General features: G+C 55.9%; 1 protein-coding gene across 2 annotated transcripts in view; it reads left to right on the top strand.

The window, feature by feature from the left end:
* Nucleotides 1-617: 617 nt before the first annotated feature.
* The window catches only part of LOC135281468 (mitochondrial Rho GTPase 2), a 47,723-nt gene continuing 31,885 nt past the window's right edge, over nucleotides 618-16,455 (top strand). Inside the window, exons 1-19 of one of the 2 annotated variants that reach the window (XM_064390328.1) lie at nucleotides 618-1,287; nucleotides 1,369-1,545; nucleotides 1,798-1,915; nucleotides 2,490-2,660; nucleotides 3,844-3,967; nucleotides 4,300-4,367; nucleotides 4,462-4,568; nucleotides 5,667-5,894; nucleotides 6,557-6,625; nucleotides 7,867-7,977; nucleotides 8,052-8,197; nucleotides 8,453-8,510; nucleotides 9,684-9,802; nucleotides 10,227-10,388; nucleotides 12,332-12,459; nucleotides 14,413-14,529; nucleotides 15,015-15,250; nucleotides 15,646-15,785; nucleotides 16,302-16,432. In XM_064390328.1, coding sequence (XP_064246398.1) covers nucleotides 1,051-1,287; nucleotides 1,369-1,545; nucleotides 1,798-1,915; nucleotides 2,490-2,660; nucleotides 3,844-3,967; nucleotides 4,300-4,367; nucleotides 4,462-4,568; nucleotides 5,667-5,894; nucleotides 6,557-6,625; nucleotides 7,867-7,977; nucleotides 8,052-8,197; nucleotides 8,453-8,510; nucleotides 9,684-9,802; nucleotides 10,227-10,388; nucleotides 12,332-12,459; nucleotides 14,413-14,529; nucleotides 15,015-15,250; nucleotides 15,646-15,785; nucleotides 16,302-16,432 — 2,647 coding nt within the window. In that variant the 5' untranslated portion in view covers nucleotides 618-1,050. The remainder of the gene's footprint in view (nucleotides 1,288-1,368; nucleotides 1,546-1,797; nucleotides 1,916-2,489; nucleotides 2,661-3,843; nucleotides 3,968-4,299; nucleotides 4,368-4,461; nucleotides 4,569-5,666; nucleotides 5,895-6,556; nucleotides 6,626-7,866; nucleotides 7,978-8,051; nucleotides 8,198-8,452; nucleotides 8,511-9,683; nucleotides 9,803-10,226; nucleotides 10,389-12,331; nucleotides 12,460-14,412; nucleotides 14,530-15,014; nucleotides 15,251-15,645; nucleotides 15,786-16,301; nucleotides 16,433-16,455) is intronic. The other variant, XM_064390333.1, reaches the window with a different exon arrangement.

Raw genomic sequence — 16,455 nt, 5'->3', positions numbered from 1 at the left:
GCACATAAAGCCCCTCAACCCGGGCACATAAAGCCCCTCAACCCGGGCACATAAATCCCCCTCACCCCGGGCACACAAAGCCCCTCACCCCGGGCACATAAAGCCCCCTCAACCCGGGCACACAAACCCCCTCAGCCCGGGCACATAAAGCCCCCTGGCCCTGCCGTGCCCGGCTCTGTCGATGGCGTCGCGACCGCGGGGAGGGGAATGGGCGGGGCCAGCGCCGGGAGGGCGGGGTTAGGGCGGGACATGATCACGTGACGGGCTGTAGCGCGCCGCTGATTGGCTGCGGCCGCGCGGGACGGTTGATCCGGCGGCGCGCGCCATGGCGGCAGGTGAGGGGGACCGCGGGGGACCGCGGTGATCCGGGGCACGGCGGCGTCACTGGGCTGGGGGAGCCGAGGCATCGCCCGGGATGGGCGTCCGGGGCACGGGGGTGCCGGCGGTGTCCCCGCGGATGGGGCCGCTCCGGCGGGGCTCGGAGCACGGCGGTAACGGGGGCGTCACCGGGGTGGGCGCGGGGCATGGGGGACCTCTGGGGTACCGGGGCTGAGGGGCTTGTGGGTCTGGAGCGTGGCGGTAGCAGGGATGTCGCTCGGGCTGGGGCTGGTTGGGTTCGGGCTCAGGGTCCTCGCTGGGGCTCGGGGCACTGTCACCGGGCGCGGGGGTACCGGGGTGTCACCGGGCACGGGGGCGTCGCTGGGTCTGGGGGGCTGCATGCACTGGGGTACAGGGCTGTCACTGGGCATGGGGGCTCTGGACATGGAGTTAACGGGGTGCCACCAGGGAGGGGGAGGCTTGGAACAGGGAGGCAGTGGGCTGTCACCGGAGGGGCACTCGGAACGTGGGGTTCAGAGACAGCACCGGGGCTGCACGGTGGTGGGGATGTCATTGGGACTGGAGGAGCTCGGGGCTTGGAGGTTCCAGGGGCATTCCTGGGGCTGGAGGAGGGGAGTAATGGGGTTCTCAGCAGCGCTCTGAGGCTTGGGGGTGTCACCAGGGCTGGGGGGAATTGGAGGAAAGAGATTATGAGGGTATCACCAGGCTTGCATGATGGGGTTGACACTGGGGCTGGGGAGACTCAGGACATGCAGACAGTGGAGTGCTAATGGGGCAGGGGACCTGGGGGCATACAGGGACAATGGGGGGGTGTCCAGGCTGGGGTTCCATCCCCCGATGATCCCGGTGCTGGCAGCCTGGCAGCGTCCCTACCTGAACATCTTCAAGCACTTCCGCGTGGAGGAGTGGAAGCGCTCTGCCAAGGAAGGGGACGTGGCCGCCCTCACGGTAACGGGGCCGCCATGGGCCGGGGGCACTGGCCAAGGGTGGGCAGTGCTGACCACCCCCGTCCTTCCCTGCTTTCCAAAGGACACGAGGATGAAGGGAACAATCTACCGCATCCGAGGCTCCAACCCAGCCAGCAGCTACCTGCAGCTGCCCCGGGCAGGGACACAGTCCCTGGGGCTGACAGGGCGCTACCTCTACCTGCTCTTCAGGCCCCTGCCCCGCAAGCACTTCCTCGTGCACCTGGATGTCACCACCGAGGTCCGTGACACGGGTGGCCTCTTACACTGCCATCACGGCTGCCTGAAGGACTGGGGGTGGCACTGGTGGGCTTGGGGGCTGCAGGATGTGCCTGCTCTTTGCTGCTGGTGGGTCACTCTGGGCTGGAGATGGTTTCCATCGTGGTGTCATCTCCACCGGGGACAGGAGACAGGGGCACATGCCTCCTCCTCTGCAGCACTTCCCTGCCGAAGCCACCAGGGTGACTAGAGCTCCGTGTGTGTCTCTTCCCAGGAAAACCAGGTGGTTCGTATCTCCTTCTCCAACCTCTTCAAGGAATTCAAATCCTCGGCCACCTGGCTGCAGTTCCCCTTCGTCTGCGGGACAGCCAGCGAGGGCACGGCCCGGCGGGGTGAGGAGCTGGGGCTGGGCTGGCACACCACCACCAAAACTAATTGTTAGAAAGTAAATGGAGTTCTCAGGTTGGCTCAAGGTGTTTGCAGAGAAGCTGTGGCTGCCTCATTCCTGGCAGTGTCCAAGGCCAGGTTGGATGGGGTGTGGAGCTACCTGGGCTGGTGGAAAGTGTCCTGCCCATGGCAGGGGATGGAATGAGATGGGTTTAAAGGTTGTCCCTCCCAGCCCAAACCATTCCAGGATTTTATGATAACAGCGGTGGGCCTGAGCAGGAGCCCCTCTGCAGCCAGGTCAGAGCTGTAGCTCCTGCTTGGGCTGTCCCCCATCCCTGTTCTCCCAAACAGTGGGGTGCAGTGTCAGACCAGGCATGAGCCCATGGAGGTGGTGGGACGCCTGTCTGTCTTTCCCCACCCCTGAGCTGACAAGACATGTTTTCCCATCTCCCACTTGGCAGTCTTGCCTGGTAAATACTTCATTCTGAACCCTGTGACCCTGTGTCTGCTGCCCAGCAAGGTCCCTGTCTGTAGCCCCTTTCCCAGCTTCCCTCTTCCCTCCTGTCCTGTCCTGCGCAGGGGTCCCCGGAGCGGCCCCGGCTGACGCGCGCTGGACGTGCCTGGTGCTGGACCTGCCCTCCATCCTGGCCCTGTACCTGAGCCGCAGCTACAACCACCTCCGGGGGGTCAAGCTCTGCTGCAACCTGCTCGTGAGAAACCTCTGCACCAGCGACCTGCTCTTCGAGCCAGGTGAGGAGCCCGGAGCTCGGGCTGGCCTCTGCTTCCTGCTGAGACTGCAGCCCAGCCTGGGGGAGCCCGTGGGGGCTCAAAGCTGAGTTTGCAGCCCTGGCAGAGCACTGGTGCTCTATGATGTGAACAGAAAGGGCAAAATACTTGGTACAATGTTAAGTTTCCACACAGGCAGGGACACCTTCTACCGTCCCAGGGTGCTCCAAGCCCTGTCCAACCTGGCCTTGGACACTTCCAGGGGTCCAGGGGCAGCCACAGCTGCTCTGGGCACCCTGTGCCAGGGCCTGCCCACCTTCACAGGGAACAATTCCTTCCCAATATTCAATCCATCCCCACTCTCTGGCAGTTTGAAGCCATTTCCCCTGTTCTACCAGGCCCTTGTCCAAAGTCCCTCCCCACCTCTCTTGGAGCCCGTTCAGGCACTGGAATGAAATCTGGAATTTAATACAGTCTCCCAAACTCTGAAGGAAAGTATAATCTCATTTTCCAGCTGTACAAGTGAATGAAAAGAGCAAAGTTAAATATCTTTCTAAGGTTAGAAATTTTTTCAGGGGTAAAAATTAAAGGTGTCACCAAGCCTCACATCTGCAAGACTTGTGCTTTTATCTGCTGGAAGAGCCTGTGCTTTTTTTTGTGTCAAAAATCTTCCAACCTGCTTTTTTTATCCACTTGCACAGTGTGGCAGAGGTACTTTGGTCAAATCCTTTGTTTTCTCTCTTTCCTTTTTCGTACTGGAATTCTGTCTGAACTGCCTGGCCTGCTGGGAAGCATCAGTGAGGATGAAGTTATAGGGGCTGCTTTGAAATTCCTGAAACTTACTGTATCTTTCCTGAAACCTTTTCTGTTTCACTTTCCTAAATTTAAAAATTCACGGAGGAAATAAGAAAATGGGCAACAAGCCTTAAGAGAAATCATATGAAACTGCTGAATCAGTGAACAGAAATGACATGAATCTTGAGCCTGGGGGTTTATAACTGAGATCCAAGGGTTTATGCTGTGGTTGAGAGGAGGTTGAGAGTTACAGGAGTTCACCTGTGAAACGTGGGTTTGTTGCAAACCTCAGGCTTGTGCTCTTTGTTTCTCTGGTGGGAAGTGGTGTGTGCCTGTATCCCACAGGAACTGGGATTTCAGGCAGCTCCCTGGGCTTGCAGAGCTCAGTGTGTGTGTGTCCCTGTCCTGGCAGGTGTGACATTCAGCAGGGCCCGCCTGGGTGACCTGTCCTGCCGCGGGGTGGCTCCCATGCCCCGGGAATTGGCCTTCCCTGTGCCCAAGGGGGAGAAGTGGCACGACCTCTATGACTACATCAGGTAGGGCTGCTCCCATCCCACTGCAGCTCCCAGACCTCCCTGCCCCCCTGGGAGGGGCAGGATGGGCAGTGCCACTTAAGGAATGACAGATCAGGTGGACATGGGGCTGGTCTTGGTCCCCCCACCTCCAGCATTTAGGTGTTGGTAACAAAGACACCCTTAGTGCCATCTGCCTTTGGTACCCCTGTGTTTGGAGAACCATGAGGCACAAGGGGAGGGATCTTACAGGAGACAGCAAGGAGGCCTCTGTGCCAAGCTGAGGTACCTGGTGACATTGCCAGGTGCCAATGCAGTGTCCCAGTGACACGGTGCCTTCCTCTGGTTCTGCTCAGGTTCCCATCTGAGGGGGCTAAGCTGCTGCACGACTCCATCCAGAAGAGCTTCCCACATCCTGTGGCAGGTGGGAATGCTGGGGATGGCAGCCAAGGCTGTGCCAGCCCTATTGGGTGCCCTGGGTTCCCAAAAGAGCTCGATCTGCTCCTTGTGTTGCCCAGGTGACCAAGTCCTGGAGGAGCCTGGCCACCCACCGACCCAGCTGGTGACACACTCCAGAGCAGTCTGTGACCCATCCCTTGTCCAGCAGATCAACAGTCCCAAAGCTGTAAGTGCACTGTGGAGGAGGCTGCAGCTCCTTCCTTCCTGCTTCCCATGGAGCTTTTCCCTGCATCTGTGTCTTAATTTAAGAGGTAGAAGCTGCTTGTTGTCATTGGCAGCTGCTGCAGGCACGGTCTGGTGACCACAGCCCTGCAGTGACTGCCTGGGGGTGCAGTGTGGTGCAGCACAGAGACAGGAGCTGTGCCAAGTACCTTGGAATCTCCAGATATCCATCTTCCCTGTCTCTGTGGAGGCAGCAGATCGTGTGTCTTCAAGTTATAGATCAGGAAGTGAGGTGTGGAGTCTGGGGAATGTGAGCAGTGCCCTCAGGGAGCAGAGCAGTGCCTGGAGCTGGCGTTGCTGGGGCTGCAGGCAGCTGCCCTCAGCTGGGCTTCCCCTCCCCACCGGGGTGATGTGAGAGCTGGTGTCCAGGCTGGCTTACCAGTGTGGGGGTGGGTGTTGGGAGAGGGGCTGGGGGAAGCCATCCTCATGCTGTGGAGAGGAGAAACTGAGGAGAACAACCTCTCTTATTAAAGGGTGTCCAAAGGGTGGCTGTGAGGGTGGTGAAGGGTCTGGAGGGGAAGGGTAAGAGGTGAAGCAGGCACTTGGTTTGGTCAGGTGGAGCAAAAGGGACTGAGGTCAGACCTTGTCAGGGGCTGCAGCTCCTCCCGAGGGGCAGCTCTGATCTCTGCTCCCTGTGACAGGGACAGGACCCAGGGAGTGGCTGGAGCTGTGCCAGGGCAGGTTTTAATGGATATTAAATAAAGGTTCTTCCTCCAGAGGGTGGTTGGGCACTAGCCAGTCTCCCCAGGGCAGTGGTCCAAACCTGCCAGAGCTCCAGGAGCATTGGACAGGGCTCTGGTTTGCTGTCTGGAGGAGATGAACTGTGCACAGACAATGCTGGGAGTATAAGGAGAGGGCTGGTTAACAACCTGGCCAAGCCAGGTACCCACAGGACTGCTCTCCCTCCATATTTTTTCCTCCTTGTTGTGTTGCTATGAGGAGCCCTCAGGACAGACATGGGTGTCTCCCTGTCTCTGCCCCTGGGCAGGTGGGGGCCCTGGGAGGAGAACTGAGCTCTGCCTGAGGCTTTGCTCCCTCTCAGGTGCCACGTCGGTGTCCTGCGATCACAAAAAGCATCCCTGAGGTTCACCTGGCAGCCCCAGGGCCTCTGGGAGCTGTGCCTGCTGGAGACCCCGTGCTGGAGGAGAAGCAGAAGCTGCACAGTGCAGGGGACACGAGGCAGCCGCTGCCACTCAGTGATGGTGGCATCCATGTCTATGCTCATCAGAGGAGGGGACAGACATCCCGAGCTGTCCGTGGCTCAGAGGAGGTGTGTGAAGTTCTGGAGGGTCACAAGATGGCTTTGGGGTATTTCCCTTTGTTTCTAATGAAGGGAGAGAAGGAACACAGGGTTCATGCTGGGGTTTCAGTTAAACTCATGGAGTCCAGAAGATGCAGAGGAGCAGTTCTTCCCACTAGCACCCTGCTTGCCTTGACAGAGGGATTCTGTGTTCAAATGTGCTGACCTCAAGCCACAGGTTTGCCCAGGTGTGTACAGGAAGGGCTCTGGCCCTTTTGCCATCCCACAGGTGAGCCCCAGCCTGCAGGACAGCCCTGGCAGTGTCCAAGGCCAGGTTGGAAAGGACTTGGAGCAACCTGTGCTAGTGGAAGGTGTCCCTGTCCGTGGCCAGGGGGGTGGAAGTGGGTGGACTTTAAGGTCCCTTCCAGCTCAAACCAGTCTGGGATTCTCACAGTGCCCCCAGGGCATCACTGGGGCTGGATGGCAGAGCTGCTTAACTCAGAAACCCCAGCTCCTCCTGCTGCCAGCTTTGACTCTGCCAGGTTAAATGCATTAAAGTTGTCCCCTCTAAAGGGAGAAACCCAAAGCTGCCTCTGCTTCAGAGAGTCAAGCACTGGGGCTGGGGTGCCCCATGGAGGGTGGACCTCAGCCTGGCTCTAAGCATGATGCTTCTGTCTGGTTTTCTTTTCCAGGGGCTTGTGCCAGATCCCATCCTGAAGCTGAGAACAATTATTGGCTTTGGAGGCTGCAGCACCAAATGGGTCAGTGGCTTGGGTGATCTGGGGAGCTCATCTGTCATTGTGTGGCCAGGATATGGATGTTTTGGAGGTGTGAAATGCAGCTGAGTGTGGCACTGCTTGATGTGGAAAATGATCCCAAAGTGGGTGAGCCTGAGCATCTGTGACAACTGCTTTGCTGTTAGGATGGTGAATTAAAAATTATGGGGCCCATTAGACAGAATCATAGGATGGAAAAGTTCTCTAAAGACATCAGTTCCAACTGGTTTTCCCAGGATTCCCAGGCCTTCCACTGACCCATGTCCTAAGTGCCACATCTACGTGTCTTTTAAATCCCTCCAGGGATGGTGACTCCACCACTGCCCTGGGCAGCTGGGCCAGTGCCTGACAACCTTTTCTATGAAGAAATTTTCTCAATATCCAGTCTAAACCTCCCCTGGCAAAACTTGAGGCCATTTCCTCCCTTCTTCCCTGGGAGCAGAGCCTGACCCTCACCTGACTGCCCCCTCCTGTCAGGGAATTGTGGAGACCCAGAAGGTCCAGGCTGAGGCCCCTCAGCGTCTTTTCATCAGACTTGTGCTCCAGACCCTTCACTAAATTTAACTTCTTTTTAACACGTTAAAACGGGTGCTGCTTTGTTGGAGGCTGTAAAGGAAGGGCTGTGTTTTGGATTGTTTTCTGTGGCACACTGGGTCCTGCTTGTGGTCTATGTTAGGGTAAAGAAAGGCTTGGTTTGGTTCAGTCAGTTCAAGGCTCTGCCAACAATGTTGGTTTCCTTGGATCTGCTGTTCAGTAGTAGGGACAGAACCTTGAAGCCCATCCCATTCCATCCCCTGCCACGGGCAGGACCCAGGTTGTTCCACACCCCCTCCAGCCCAGCCTTGGACACTTCCAGGGCTGGGGAAGTGTTGCTATAGGACACAAGACAACACGACGCAGACACACTGCTGCTTTTAGGCAGGAAAAAGAGAGTGTTTATTTTCTGACTCTTACATTTATGGATTTTTAAAGGTGACAGAGGATTGGAGGGTGAAAGTGCTACCTCTCTAGGGATACTGGACAAACTAACAGTCTATCAAGTTTCTCCTCCTCCACAAAAGAATGCAAAACAATAAGTTGTTTATAGAAAGTGTGTGAGAAAGTTTCATACAACAATGCAAACATCAGAAGGCTTAGAAAATCTTAAAAAATCAGGGTGACAGGGAAGAGCAGCGCCTGGGCTGTGGGGCAGTTCTGGAGCCGTGTCCCCCGTCTGGGTGCTGCAGGCTCTGTGGACACGGGACAGCAGGGCCGTGGTGTACCCCTGCCACGCCGTCATCGTCGCCCTGCTCCTCGAGACCGGTGAGCAGAGGTTCTTCCTTGGCCACACCGACAAGGTGAGTCTGCCGTGCAGGCCCTGCCCTGTCCGTGCTGCCTGCGGCTCTCCCGGCTCCTCTCGTGCTTCCCGCAGGTGGCGGCGCTGGCCTTGGGCGGGAGCAGCACCGTGCTGGCCTCGGCGCAGGCCGGGCCCCGCGGCCTGGCCCGCCTCTGGGACTTCCCCGCGGGAACCTGCCTCTGCCTCTTCAAAACGCACCTGCAGTCCCTCGTGTCCCTCAGGTGGGTGGCAGAGCATGGCAGCACAGCGGCTTTGCCGTGCTGTTCCTGCCTGCTGGAGCAGGGATGGATTTACAGCTGCCTGGGTTTGTCACAGAACCTGCTGGCAGCTGGCCTGGGGGTGCTGCCAGCTCTGTGCTGAGCTGATCCCTCAGGTCTTGCTGTCTCCCCATCCCCACTACTTGTCCCCTTTTATGGCCTGTGAGGATGAGCCCAGGATACAAGGAGCTGTTTTTCACCAGGTCTCTCTCCCTGCAGCTTTTCCCACAGTGGAGATGTTCTGTGTGGTGTGGGGAAGGACGTCCACAGCAGAACGGTGAGAACTGACACTGGGGCTGGGAGGTTTCCCTGAGAGAGCTGTTCTCCCAGATTCTGTAGTTATTTTCCTCTGCTCTCAGCTTTCCTAGACATGTTCTTGGGGGACATCCCTTTCTCATTAACTGCTTAGAGAATACTTTCCCTCTGCCTGATGCTGATGGGTGTTCCTCAGCGGCAAGTGAACAAATCCTTTTGGAAGCAGCTGGACAGACCTGCTGGGGTTGTGCTTTGGGGCTGTTCTATCCCTGGAGTGGTCCCAGCTAGGGCCCAGGCAGGGTGATGGGATTATATCTTCATTTTAATAGCATTTAGGGCAAGATACGAGGTGAAATCTTCCAGCTCCAGGCATCACTGTGGGAAGGGATGCCAGGCACTGGAGCTGCCGCCTAGCATTGTAGCTGGGGATGACGCAGATCCCACGTGGAGCAGTCAAAAATAAACTTGTTCCATGGGACTGGGGGTTTTGTTTTGTCAGTGGAACTGTTTTTTATCCTTTAGTGACGACCATCAGCAATTAGCTGTGCCATCACTAAGTGAAGCAAAAGCCACACAGTGCTCTCTGTTTTTCCCAGCACGTGGCAGTGTTCTGTGATCCGTGTGGGAGCTGGGAGGTGGGATCAGTGGGGTGAAAGCTGGCTGGGAGAATGGGGGTGCTGGGGGAGTACCTCTCAGCCCATCCTGAAGTGATGCTGGGTTTGGTTTTAACACTGTGCTGGAATGCAGAGCATCCTCCTGCATTTCTGCTGGCATCTTCCCCTTTGCTTTGGGCAGAGGGTTTGACTCTTGCCCCTGGTGATGGGCACTGAGGGCACACAGACCTGCACTGAGCAGTGGGCATGTGCTGCCTCCTGCTCCCTCAGCCCTGGGACAGCTCCCGTATCCCAGCAGGCAGGGTTCCCACTGCTCTGTGGATTTGCTCTCCAAGTCTGAGCCCTGTTGCCAGGCAGCCCTGGGATTTAGAACCTCTAATTATGGATTGCAGACAAGGATATTGCCATGGAGCTTTGCAAAGCTGTTGGACTGTCCTAAACCCTCTGTGCAATGGGTTTTATTTCCGTGCTCCAGCTCTGTTATCAACACTTTGTGCCCAGCTCTGGAGCAGCTGTGGGATGAAAAGCTCTTCTGCTGCCAAGGTTTTGAGCAGCTCTCCCATCATATTTTCTTGCTTCAGATGGTGGTGGTGTGGAACACTGCTCAGGTGACCCGTGGTGGAGGCGTGACCGTGCTGGCCAAGGCACACACAGATGTGGACATCCAGGCCATGAAGATTGCTTTCTTTGATGATAGCAGGTATTGTGCCAGGAAAAGAAATTCAAAGTATTGATTCTTAGATATTGGGAAGGAATTGTTCCCTGTGAGGCTGGGGAGGTCCTGGCCTGGGGGTGCCCAGAGAGGCTGTGGCTGCCCCTGGATCCTTGGCAGTGCCCACGGCCAGGTTGGACACTGGGGCTGGGAACAACCTGGGCTAGTGGAAGGTGTTGCTGGCCATGGCAGGGGGTGGAACAAGATGATCTTTAAGGTCCCTTCACCCCAAACCAAAATAAATATTTTATTTGATAACTCTGGCATGGCTGGGGGGACGTTGTGGTGCTGCAGCCATCTGGTTGCCATTCCTGCTCTCAGTCCTTGCTGTCAGTGGCCTTTGGGACACTGCCCTCCCCTCAGGGGCCTGGGGAGCCCTGCCCTGGCGCTCAGGCTGTGTCTCCCTGTGCAGGATGGTGTCGTGTGGCCGGGACAACATCAGGCTGTGGCGAGTGCGGAGCGGAGCCCTGCGCTCGTGTGCCGTCAGCCTGGGCGAGTACCACGGCCTGGAGTTCACCGACCTGGCCTTCGAGAGGGGGCCTGGGCCTGAGCAGGAGCCAGAGGAACGTGCACTGTAAGGGCCTGTCACTGTCACCTGTGTCTGGAGATGTGCACTGTAAGGGCCTGTCACTGTCACCTGTCCCTGGAGATGTGCACTGTAAGGGCCTGTCACTGTCACCTGTCCCTGGAGATGTGCACTGTAAGGGCCTGTGTGTCACTGTCCCCTGTCCCTGGAGGACTGTGCACTGTAAGGGCCTGTGTGTCACTGTCACCTGTCCCTGGAAGACTGTGCACTGTAAGGACCTGTGTGTCACTGTCACCTGTCCCTGGAGATGTGCACTGTAAGGGCCTGTGTGTCACTGTCCCCTGTCCCTGGAAGACTGTGCACTGTAAGGACCTGTGTGTCACTGTCACCTGTCCCTGGAGATGTGCACTGTAAGGGCCTGTGTGTCACTGTCCCCTGTCCCTGGAGGACTGTGCACTGTAAGGGCCTGTGTGTCACTGTCACCTGTCCCTGGAGGACTGTGCACTGTAAAGGCCTGTGTCATGATCCCTGGTACAAACTCAGAGTGCCAAAACAACATGGAGGGGATTTCAGTACTAATCAAAACAAGTGCACCTTTTATTGAGTGCCCACAGCAAATGCCATAGAAGGATTAGAAAGGAGAATAAAGGATAGAGAGAGAGAGAAAGAGGGGAAGGGGTATAGCTACCAACAGAGAGACTAAATCCTTGTGGTCTGGCCAATAGATCCATCTTGTGATATCAGGGAGAATCTCAGTCTTGGTTAATTCAGGGGTCTTTTATAGTCCTCTGCTGAGGGGGGGAACAGGTAAAAGACAATGGAGAATGAGTTTACTGAAAATGGGTACAGACAGTCCATGTTCCGAAACAGGATAAGTCAATCTCAGCAGAGAGCAGGACCCATTGTTTCAGGAGTGGTTTCTTGGTCCAGGGAACACACCTGTAGGCAACACTTGGCAAACATCTCACTTCAGTCAGGCCAGCCCCCGTGTCAGAATTATGGGGGTCTCAGTCCTTGGGAGGGGGCTTGAATCTCCACCTGTCATGGTGGTCCAGAGGCAGATGAGGGATTGTCTGTCACCAAAGTTATCCCAGAAAGTTCATTTAGCCAAGAGGTGTGGAAATTCCTGGGCTGTTGTGATGAGCGGGTATCAAGGCTCCTTGCCAGGCCCTGCTGGAAGCAGTGTGGCATGGTGGAGCTGCAGACACAGCTGCAAACAATCCCTTGTACAGCATCCACCTCAGCCAGGCCAGAACTGCACTCAGGGTCCTCAGGGTCTTGGTCTCTCTTTGCAACGGTCGTGAGGCAAATGAGGGAAACTTCAGACCATCTCTTACAGCCTGTCACTGTCACCTGTCCCTGGCAGCCTGGCAGGGGGGAGCTCTGCAGCTCTCCCTGGTAGCATTTGCCTTCCCCTCCACCACGGTGCTTTGCTGGGCTTCTCCCTCAAAATACAGCTGCCCTCTGGAGCTGGGAGAGCTCTCCCCACTCAGCATGTGTCAGCTCCCAAAAGGGGTTTGGCTGCTCGCAGAACAGCCTCTTTCCTCTTGCCATGCTGCTGTTGTGCCATATTTAGTGACTGTCTCCCCACCTGAAGCTCTCTGTTGGATTCCTGGGTCAGTGGGAGGAGCCTGGTACACATCCTCTTGCATACAGACACACACTTTGTTGTTTTATTTTAATCATCAAAACCAGACCTTTGTTGTCACCCCATGTTGTCCCACAAAGGCAGAGCTGTCAGCTCAGCCAGCCTGTGGCAGAGAGAAGCTTCTTTCTGGAATCTATGGCAAGCTTCTAGCTCTTTTGCTAATTTCTATTCCAAAGGGTCAGGAAACTAAATAGGAAGCTCTGACTTCTTTGGAAGTGTGTGGAACACTTGGACACCTTGTTGACCTCTTATATTACTTGTGAGCCAGGATTGCTTTACACAAACAAGGTAAACCAAGGTATTGTTTTACTAAAAGCAAGTCTCTCCTGTTGTTTTTCCACAGCTTTGTGTGCAGCAGGAGTGGCCACGTGCTGGAGGTGGACTACAAGAACGTCTGTGTGCGGAGTGCACGGCGCCTGCTGCCTGCACAGCCCCAGGGGGACGGGCAGGAGCAGGCAGGGAGCAGCTCAGGTGGGAGCAGGAGCAGGCAGGGAGCAGCTCAGGTGGGAGCAGGAGCAGGCAGGGAGCAGCTCAGGTGGGATGAGGAATGGGCAGGGAGCAGCTCAGGTGGGAGCAGGAATGGGCAGGGAGCAGCTCAGGTGGGAGCAGAGCAGGCAGGGAGCAGCTCAGGTGGGAGCAGGAGCGGGCAGGGAGCAGCTCAGGTGCGAGCAGAGCAGGCAGGGAGCAGCTCAGCTGGGAGCAGAGCAGGCAGGGAGCAGCTCAGGTGGGAGCAGGAGCGGGCAGGGAGCAGCTCAGGTGGGAACAGGAGCAGGCAGGGAACAGCTCAGGTGGGAGCAGGAATGGGCAGGGAGCAGCTCAGGTGGGAACAGGAGCAGGCAGGGAACAGCTCAGGTGGGAGCAGGAGCGGGCAGGGAGCAGCTCAGGTGGGAGCAGGAGCGGGCAGGGAGCAGCTCAGCTGGGGGCAGGAGCAGGCAGGGAGCAGCTCAGGTGGGAGCAGAGCAGGCAGGGAGCAGCTCAGGTGGGAGCAGGAGTGGGCAGGGAGCAGCTCAGGTGGGAGCAGGAGCGGGCAGGGAGCAGCTCAGGTGGGAGCAGGAGCGGGCAGGGAGCAGCTCAGCTGGGGGCAGGAGCGGGCAGGGAACAGCTCAGGTGGGATGAGGAATGGGCAGGGAACAGCTCAGGTGGGAGCAGAGCAGGCAGGGAACAGCTCAGGTGGGATGAGGAATGGGCAGGGAGCAGCTCAGCTGGGGGCAGGAGCAGGCAGGGAGCAGCTCAGGTAGAGGGGGACCAACAACCAGGGACCAACACCATTGGGGTCAGAAATCTGTTCAAACCAACCAGCTCTTTACCTACGGCTGAAGGATTATTTTGGGGTTGTTTAGATCATTGCTATTTGCCTCTTAAGGACTGCAAATAATCTTCCTTAGTACAGCAAAGAATCATTTTAAGGAAGATTTTAGCATTTTAAATGCTGATTGCACTTTCAGAGAAACACTACTTTTAGAAGCATGAGACAAGGTCTTCATTTGCTTAATGGAGAGATGGAAAAAGAGCTAAGATTAACGAAAAAGATGAATTTGGGGATTTTTTTCATTATTCAGCTGGTGCAGAGCATTCGGGGAATCTTTGTTGCTCTACATTAAGTAGACCAACTTTCAGCTCTTCCATTAACTTGAACAGCAGGAAGAATTCACTTTCAAGTGTGATTGCTCTCATATCTTAAAACTTAGTGCATAGTTTGCTTTGGCAAATTGAGCTAATTAATCTATAATGTGGCCTTTGAGAGGTGTGCAACTGCAGTTCTCGCTTCATGGGCAAGAAAGGGCCCAAGAGGAGATGAAACAAAGTCCTTGGTGCCTCCTGGTCTCAGTGCTGTCTCTGACTTATGGCCTCTATACCTGAATTTAGGTTGAATATTGGGGAAAATTTCTTGACTGAAAGTGTGGTAAGGCATTGGAACAAGCTGCCCATTCTGTCCCTGGAAATGTTCAAAAAGCCTGTGGTGGCACCTGGGGACATGGGCTGGGGTGGGGGATAATCGTTGGGCTCCATGACGTTTCAATCTTAATGATTCTGTGAATCAAAACCTCCCAGTCTGTGCATCTGTATCTCCCTTGTGCAGAGAGGCTTTGGGACAGGGCAGTGAAAGGGTTTGTACCTCAGGCAGTTAATCTGGGATATCCTTTGCTACAGAATCCTGTTTGAGGCAAAAATATGGCAGAGGTAGGAATCTTCTGTGCCTAGCAAGAGTTTCACACTGGTAAAGAGGAGTTTGGAGCCCTGAGAAGGGCTGGCTGAGACCCTTCAGCCAGTTCTGCCTGTCACTGTGGGGTTCCTGCATCCTCCTCAGGCTCCAGCTGGGTGTGGGTGGGTGGACTACCAGCCTCAGCTCTTGGATGGGCCCCCTCTCAGGCTGAGTTTTCTTCTTTCACCTGTGTCAGGAGCTGTTGTTTTTTGGGTTTCCAGGCTCTGGGATTGCTATAAACAGTATCAGCATGTCCTCGACCTTCTGTGCCACGGGATCAGAGGATGGCTACGTGAGGCTGTGGGTACTGGACTTCTCAGCTGCTGTCCTAGAGGCAGGTGAGTAGAGATGGGAGTGGTGCTTCCGAGTTCCACATCTCCTGCTGCAGATCCAGAGCTCCCACAGCAATGCTCATGAGTCAGGGCTGTGTTATGTGTGCTGCCTCCGGAGCTGACTGCCTTGGAAGTCTTCAGTGGCAATTATTCATGTTTATTCTTGTAACTCATAGGAGAAAGGCAGAATCTCCTGGGAGACAACAGACCTTCCATCTTGATTTCTGTCCCTTTCTAGCCATGGCTCATCTGTCCATGAAAAATTAGGGGAGAAGTTGAGCAGTCCTTGATTGTTTTTGAAACAATCACCATTAGAGCAGAGCCCAAGGACGTTAGGAAGGACAGAGACTAATCTCTCTAATCTGTCACGTATCACACCTGCAGGCATTCAGTCTTTGTGTCGTGGGCTTTGCTTTCCTAAATGTGGGTCTGTAGCTGTGTTCCAGCTGCTCCTTTCCCAGAGGATTTATTGACTCCTGTGTCTTTCCCAGAGCATGAGGCTTCAGTGAGTTCTGTCTGCATCAGCCCAGACAGCCACAAAGTCCTGTCCACCACAGCTGCTGGGAGCCTGGGCTACCTGGATGTGCAGGCCCGGGACTACAGCACGCTGATGCGCTCCCACGAGGGCTCTGTGCTGGCCTTCTCTGTGGAGGGCAAGTGGCAGCAGATAGCAACAGTGTCCCAGGACAGCACCATCCGAGTGTGGGACCTCGCCTCCAGGCAGCAGGTGGGTCAGATGGGCAGGTGCTGTCTCAGGTTTAGTAAGAGTCTCCCTGGTCTCTGTTTGGTCCAGTTAGCAAAGCCCCACAGTTCAGGAGCCCTCCCTGGAGTGTGAGGGGTACCATGGGCAAGAGACCCTTTGGAGGTACAGAGTTCTGAGGTATTGCTTGACAAAACTATTTCCTTTTCCTCCATCTCTTGAAGAATGCTTTTTAGCACAAATAGTAACACCCAAGGGCTTTATCTGAGTGCCCAAAGACCCAGGACTTCAGTGGGCTTTGGATCCATCCAGGCAGGAGCAGGGACATGCTCATGGTGGGGATGTGAGGCTGATCAGTTCTTAGATCCAGCTGCAGCTCCAGTCCTCTCCAGCTTCATGCCTGTGGTGTCTCTTCCCTGCAGCTGTATGACTTCTCAGCTGCAGAGGAAACTCCCTGCACTGTGGCCTTCCACCCCTGCTGGGAGATGCTGGCCTGTGGCTTCGACAGCGGGGTGGTGAGGATCTTCAGCCTGGCTGCCTCTGACCTCCTGCTGGAGCACAAGTGAGTGAAGTGGGAGCTCCACGGGGTCTAACTGGGTGTCATGGTGATGAGACAGAGCCACAGTGACACTCGGGGAGCTCCTCAAGCCTCAGGTCCCAGCTGGGTGGGTCTGGGGCAGATCCTGCTGTGCTGAGGCTCTGGGTGGTGAAAGCCCAAGCTGTGAAAACCATGAGGGCTTTCTTTGTGACTTCCCAGTGGACAGGAGGAGGAAAGAGCTGCTAGAGAGCAGCTGGGCAGGTAGCCCTTGTGAGCCTCAGTGTGGGATTTGGAGGATGCTCCAAAGGGAGAAGGAGCAGGTTCCATCCAGGCTGGAGCCTGCTTGCTGCTCGGTTTTCTGACAATTCAGAATGTTGCTTGTCCTGGGCTGCTACAGGGGTGAGCACAGTGGGGTCCTGCTCTGCTTCTGGTAAATTTATCCTCTTGGGTTCTTCACTGTGTTGCACTCAACATCACCACTGTTCCCTCTGTCTGTGATTCCTTCTCTTCCCTTTCCCCATGTCTTCTGCCCTCTTTCAGGCAGCACCGCACCGCGGTCACCGGGCTGACCTTCTCTCCAGATGGCAATTTGATGTTCAGCTCCTGCTTGCAGGGAACTCTGGCTCTGTACAGGCTTGTGGCACAGAAAGTCCAGGTTTTGAGAGTCCTGGGTAAGACTCTGGGGTTGGGATTG

The sequence above is a fragment of the Passer domesticus genome, chromosome 15, assembly GCF_036417665.1.
Source record: "Passer domesticus isolate bPasDom1 chromosome 15, bPasDom1.hap1, whole genome shotgun sequence".
Taxonomy (NCBI): domain Eukaryota; kingdom Metazoa; phylum Chordata; class Aves; order Passeriformes; family Passeridae; genus Passer; species Passer domesticus.
This window is presented reverse-complemented; position numbering and strand designations above follow the sequence as displayed.